Source organism: Zingiber officinale, chromosome 8A, assembly GCF_018446385.1.
Source record: "Zingiber officinale cultivar Zhangliang chromosome 8A, Zo_v1.1, whole genome shotgun sequence".
Lineage (NCBI taxonomy): Eukaryota > Viridiplantae > Streptophyta > Magnoliopsida > Zingiberales > Zingiberaceae > Zingiber > Zingiber officinale.
Window position 1 is genome coordinate 81,438,907 of NC_056000.1, and position 6,398 is coordinate 81,445,304.

The 6,398-nt window shown below is 39.6% G+C and overlaps 1 protein-coding gene across 2 annotated transcripts; it reads right to left on the reverse strand.

Annotated features, from left to right (window-relative positions):
- Positions 1-2,071: 2,071 nt before the first annotated feature.
- LOC122009728 (pentatricopeptide repeat-containing protein At4g33170-like) lies at positions 2,072-5,980 on the reverse strand. Of its 2 annotated transcripts, none has more exons than XM_042566006.1 (4): positions 3,023-5,980; positions 2,711-2,931; positions 2,574-2,633; positions 2,072-2,362 (listed from the first exon to the last, which is right to left on the reverse strand). In XM_042566006.1, the coding sequence occupies exon 1, from the start codon at positions 5,941-5,943 to the stop codon at positions 3,049-3,051; it is 2,895 nt and encodes a 964-aa protein (XP_042421940.1). In that variant the 5' UTR covers positions 5,944-5,980; the 3' UTR covers positions 2,072-2,362; positions 2,574-2,633; positions 2,711-2,931; positions 3,023-3,048. The 2 variants fall into 2 exon arrangements, with proteins under 2 accessions (XP_042421940.1, XP_042421941.1); XM_042566007.1 differs by having other exon boundaries at positions 2,506-2,633.
- Positions 5,981-6,398: the final 418 nt, after the last annotated feature.

Sequence of the window (6,398 nt, forward strand, 5' to 3'; positions counted from 1 at the left end):
TTGATATGGAGATAGGTTTATGTGATGAATCATTAGATTAAGTGTAATCCAAATTTGACTCATTGAGTTAGATTAAAAGGGATCAAATTGTTGGATTGAGTTCAATTGCATGGGAATCAATGGGTTAGACTCATTGGGTGAACTTGAGTTCACAAAGGAAGTTGAATGGTCAAAATTCAACCATTGGATTGAATGGTTGATTTTGAGCCATTGGATTGGAAGATGAAAGGGTGGAGACTCTTGGTATACCATGAGATGGTTATATAAATCATTTTGGAAGTGATTTTCATTAGATGTGAATGTGAAGAGACCCTTGGCATTCTTCTTCTTCCTCCTTCCCCATCTTGGCCGAAATCACCAAGGTTGCTAGCACAACCTTGTGATTTCTTCTCCATCTTGCTTTGTTTGTGAGACAAGTAAAGATAAGGCTTGTTCGTGTGGATACCGTAGAGGCGCGGACACTTTAATGCGCTGAGATCTGCATCTAAAGAAAGGTTGCTGTCGGGATTGTGAAGGGCACGCAACAAAGGTATAATCCTATCATGTAGCTTAGTATAGATTATGAATAGAAAATGTTTCTTCCCTTCGCATGGATCTGCTGGATAAGAGGATCTAGTAATTTTTCCGCTACGTTTCTGCGTCTTTGGCGCGCTAGATCCCAACAGGGGGCATGGTCAGACAGAGGATCGTACGGCGGAAGCTTCCACGCCATGTCAGAGATATACTCGAGTCATTGAGGTATGGCGTCAGAGACGTTTTCCTAACATGTCTTTCCAGGGGAAGCTTGGGGAAGCGCCTCGAAAAACATGCACGCACTTCCTCGGGAGCCCTATATAAAGAGCCTCAGGCTTCAACGGAGGTATGCATAATTTTTACTGTAGCTACTGTTACTCTGTTACTTTGTTCTCTCGCTTCTTCTACATCACCGATGACTGACTTGAGCGTCGGAGGGTCATCGCTGGGGAACCCCTCCCTGGCTCGGCACTAATGTCGTTGTGATTGCAGGTCTTACTAACTCGGAGTCCCATAACGGTCAACAGGAGCGCCACGTCCCCAGCATCCATTGCCTCGACTGTCGGACAGAATCTATGGATGTGTTGGAAATGATACTGTGGGACGGATGTAAAGCTAAGCAAATTGCTTCCGCACCAAGCATCGAGGATTGTGTAGGTTGTAAGAGATGTGAATCTGCTTATCCAACGGATTTTTTGAGAGTCTGTATCTATTTATGGCATGAAACAACTCGCAGCATGAGATTATCTTATTGATACGCTACAAAAGAATATACTTTAATTATTTGATTCCTCTTTACCGACATAAGCTCATATTCAGAATAGAATAATATATTTTATTAAGTACGGGCTTTTGTGAAGTAAGGTGACTTCTTAGTCCTGATGTGGCATGCCCAACATCACTAATTATTCGAACACCACATGCAACTAATAGACATTTTACTAAGAATGTTTGACATGAAACAAATTTCACTTGCACCCTAAAGTTGATCAAAAATTTCACTTTCCCCATAAAGTTTATCAAAATTTTACTTCACTTGTCCCAACTAGAGACTAACCTCTTGTTAGGACATCTCCAATGCAAAATTGGTGAGATATTTGTAAAATCAAAAAATCTTAATAAAAAAGTTTGAACTATTACAAAGATGAGATTTGAAATTTGTGGTTCAGTAGGAGTATTAAAAACTTAAACCTACTTTTTTTCTCTTGAATATAGAGCTTGTAATTAATGATAAAATAATGTTACATTTTGATTTGTGATTTATAATGTAGAGAGTTATATGATTTATAATATACGGTCATAAAAAAATTGTAAGAAGGTTTTTTTATTGTAAAGAGAATAGTAAGTTTTTTATTTTTGACGTGGCATTATATGACACATTGGGGGCTTAAAAAATCTCATTTTAAGATTTAACGATTGGAGATGTCCTTGGAGACACCCGATAAAATTAGAACGATACTATAGATAGATAAATGAGTGAATATTGGAAGTTTCTTTCAAGCAAACCATAGATTAGTTCAGTGATCTTCAACTCAAACTGTGAAGTCGAGAATTTTATAGTATCGAACCAGTTAACCTCATGTTTATTTAGTATAAACTTCTTCAGTCATCCAACAAGATCATCGGTGCAACAAAGATAAGAAACAAACTGTTCTATTCCATCACCATTAACTCTTCTTCTATCAATGCCAAGTCTAAATCTATCGACGAAGCCCAAGTCCTTAAATCCTTGCACCTCAAATGACTGAAGGCTGTTGTTGCTCCGCCACATCTTCCATTGGATCACGGTGTATCTCTCGACTGCAGCTGGAGTTTTGGCATGCTCAGATTCGAGGCCCCTCCACTGGCACTGATGATAAAATTAATGAATATCAATCAAGGTTATTAGCTGAGTTTTAAAATGCAACGAAAGTGCCAACTGAAAAGGAACAATATGGAGCAACCATTCAATATTTAAAAATCAAGTCTGCTTCCAATATATTATTATAGTACCCTAAACTTGTTCCAGTGATATGCGGTGATCACTGCATACAAATTCAATTATCCTTTTTGGCACTTACTTCAAAGAATTGGGTGGTATTCAGTGATCACTAAATCAGTTCAGGGTTCCTTAGATACACCTGCAAGCATCAAGTAACAGCTTAGTGTTTGAGTTCATATCCGCTGTGGAGGTCATTTAATCCACTTCCATGCTTACCTCAAGCAAATTCTGTGCCACCCTCATCTTCCCTTCTCTCGTATCTTCAGAAATATGGACTGAGAGAATAGTATGTATGCCATGGCAAAGAATCAGCCCCGACTCCACCATCAGCAGCAGCAACAGGTGCAACCCAACTATTTACAAGTCAACCCCAACTCCGTGCGAGCTTCAAATAATTAAGTGATCTTGCTTGTGCTTCATCCTACTGTTCATTCCATCTGTCATTTGGTTAAACTTCATGTCATTATCAAAGAAAGAGACATTCATAAGCTCAATTTAAAACTAATGTGCAAGGACAGAAGAGGGCACCATTCAAGAAAGAAAAAATATGATGGTCACCAATAGTCTCCACAAGTACATGTTCCATCTTTAAAGAGATGAAACCGGCTTGCATCTCTTAACACAATTTCCCTTGTTGCAATGTTCGATATATATTTGATTGCATTATGACAATCCCCGCAAACTCGAAGATTTTTTATCACTAGAATTCTTGATGATGCTGGGGTACTTATAAGACCATAAACAATTGCAAGTTTCTCGCTGTGGTAGTACAGTGTTCGCTCCTTCTCTTCTTCCAGCACATCTAAAAGCACACAGTGCGTATCAGGGATATAACCCTTGTCTTTGATTCTTCTGATCAAATCTTCTAGCTCCTGATATATTGCAGCTATTTCAGGATGAGATACATCATCTGCTACAAACAAATGGATCTTGCTCTTCACCTCGATCCAGCTAGAGCCGGGATCCTTTTTGATGTTCACGTTTGCCATAGTTTTTCTGGCTTTGTTTACATCATTCCATCTATTTGCAGAAGCATAAATATTTGAAAGAAGAATATATGCAGAAGAATCAAGTGGTTCAAGCTCCAAAAGCCTAGTTGCGATCCTTTGTCCAATATCCATGTTTCCTTGAATCCTGCAAGCACCAAGCAGTGCTCTGTACATGGGTGCTGAAGCATTGAAAGGCATTGTCTCCATTATCTCTTCTGCATCCCGAAGAAGACCTGCACGACCAAGGGCATCCACGAGGCAAGAATAGTGCTCTACTTCAGGCTCTATGCAATAATCTTTACGCATGGAGTTAAAGTATCCATAAGCCTCAGAGACCAACCCTGAATGACTACAAGCCGAGAGGACACCTAAAAGTGTGATCTTGTCAGGTTGCAAGCCCTGCAATATCATATGCTTGAAAAGGTTAAGAGCCTCTTTTCCTTTACCATGTTGAGCGAGACCAAGTAACAGAACATTCCAGGAGGCCATATTTGTGGGTGTCGTCCTCTCGAATAGACACAATGAATCCTCAATGTTTCCACATTTTGCATACATATCCAACAGAGTAGTCCCTACAAAAGGGTCAGCTGAACGACCAAACTTGATAGCATTTCCATGTATTTGCTTTCCTAGACCTAATGCAGCCAAGCAAGAACAAGCCTTAATCAGTGAGGCTAAAGTATATTCATCAGGCCTGACCCCAGACTGCCTCATTTGGTGGTACAAATTAAGGGCATACTCCTCATCTCCATTCTCCACACATCCAGAGATCATTGCAGTCCAAGCAACATCATCTGGTGTAGAGATGTCACTGAAGACTGAAGTTGCATCCTTGACATGGCCACATTTAACATACATGTCTAGTATCCCACTGCTGACACACATATCTGAAACAAAACCAAGTTTTATTGCAAATGCATGGACTTGCTGTCCTTGTCTGAGAGCAACTAATTTACTGCAACCTTTGAGAACAGTTGTTAAAGTGAAATCATTTGGTCTTTCACAGTCTTTTATTGTTAAACTGAATAAGTCTAAAGCTTTGCTAGAATTATCATTTGCCACATAACCCGCAAGTAGGGCATTACAAGAAGTCAGATCAAATGAATCCATCCCTCTAAAGAGGATCTCTGCTTCTTCCATCCTGCCCCTCTTAGCGTGTGCATCAACTAATGCAGTCAATACAAAGATGTCATTAATCTGACCTTGCTTTAGCAAAAAACCATGAATTTGTTCATGCAAGGAACTACTTATGGTAATCCTTGAGCAAGCTCTAAGAATACTTGCTAAAGTAAATTGATCAGGAATCAATCCAAGACTTAACATTTCTATGAAAAGTTCAATAGATTCCGTCTCCATGAAATTCTGTGCAAGCACCGATATCATCGTGTTCCATGAAACCAAGTCCAACTCTTCCATCTCCTCAAATATCTGCCTTGCACGATTCAAGCTACCCATTTTAGCATAAATGTTTAAAATACTATTTGATACAGAAACATCTGAACACATCCCCAACTTCTTGATCAATCCGTGCAACTGTTCAGCTACTTCAAAATGCTCTCCATTAGCAACGGCACTCAGTACAATCACGAATGTCACATTGTCATAATTTAAATTCAACCTGGCCATCTCTATAAAGTTCTTCAGAACTGTAAGATAATCTCCAGCCTTGACAAGGTCAGAACTTAACTTGTTCCGGCTTAAGACATCATAAAAGTCTTCCAAGAAACATATCTTAATACCATATGCCTGAACTTGCTCAAATAGTTCATCTGATCTCTGAACCAGAAGAATGCACCGAACAGTGTTATCATCAGGACGCAGGACTTCACTTCGATGTAACTCGGCGAACAAAAGGCAGGCTTCTTGGACAAGACCCAATTGATTGTAACTCTTGATCATGATATTCCACAACACCACATCCCGTTCTTCCATTTTATCAAATATATAACGAGCCTCTCGTAAAAAACCATACTTGGAGTATACATTTACCAAAGCACTGGACACCATCTCATCAGAAGCGAGACCAATCTTGATGACCATGGAATGAAGTGCTTGCGCTGTGGGGATGAGATCAGAGGAAGCCGAGCAGAGCTTGAAAAGGGGAGTGAAGGTTAGGTGGGTGGGGGGCACGGAGGGAGAGCAGAGGAGGAGGTGGAAGAGGCGAAAGGCATCGGAGGAGTGGCCGTGGAGGGCGTAAGCGGAGAGGAGAGAGTTCCAGGTGACGGAGTCCCGGTGGGGCGTTTGATCGAACAGGCGACGGGCCAAGGAGAGGGAGCCACATTTGGAGTACACAGTTATGAGGTTGTTCACGACGAACCGGTCCGCGGACGCGCCGGAAGTGATGATGGACGCATGGACGCGCCGAAGGAGACGGACGTCGGCGGAGGTGGCGGCGGAGCGGAGAGCGGGCAGTAGGGAGACGGAGAAGAAGGTGGCTCGTGCAAAAGTTGGGTTCGTCATGAGTTCTCATATGTAAACAGTCTACGTAATTTAATTTAGGCTCAGGAGAAAAAATTGCAAATATAGTTTATTTTAACGAAAGAAAAACTAAAAAGAAGAATTTATTTATTTTTGCCCTTTTAAAAATAACAAATCTTTTTTAATTTTCTTTTTTATACTTTATTTTCTTTTATAAAAGAAAATATTCACAGTTTGTTAATGATTTTTTCTGCCTTCAATTTACTCAGTAGTTTCCTGTTAAACTATACTAATTTATTAACTCTATTGGTGTCAAACAAATAGATTGGATTTTTTTTAAAAAAAAATAGAGCTGAATAAAATATCCGTAATTAACCGATGAAATAGTTAGTTTGATTCTATTAATTCAGAAATTTATTTATTTATTTTTAAAATATTAACTAATTCTATTCTATTTTAAATTTAAAAATTAATATATTAATTTGACTAAATCGGAC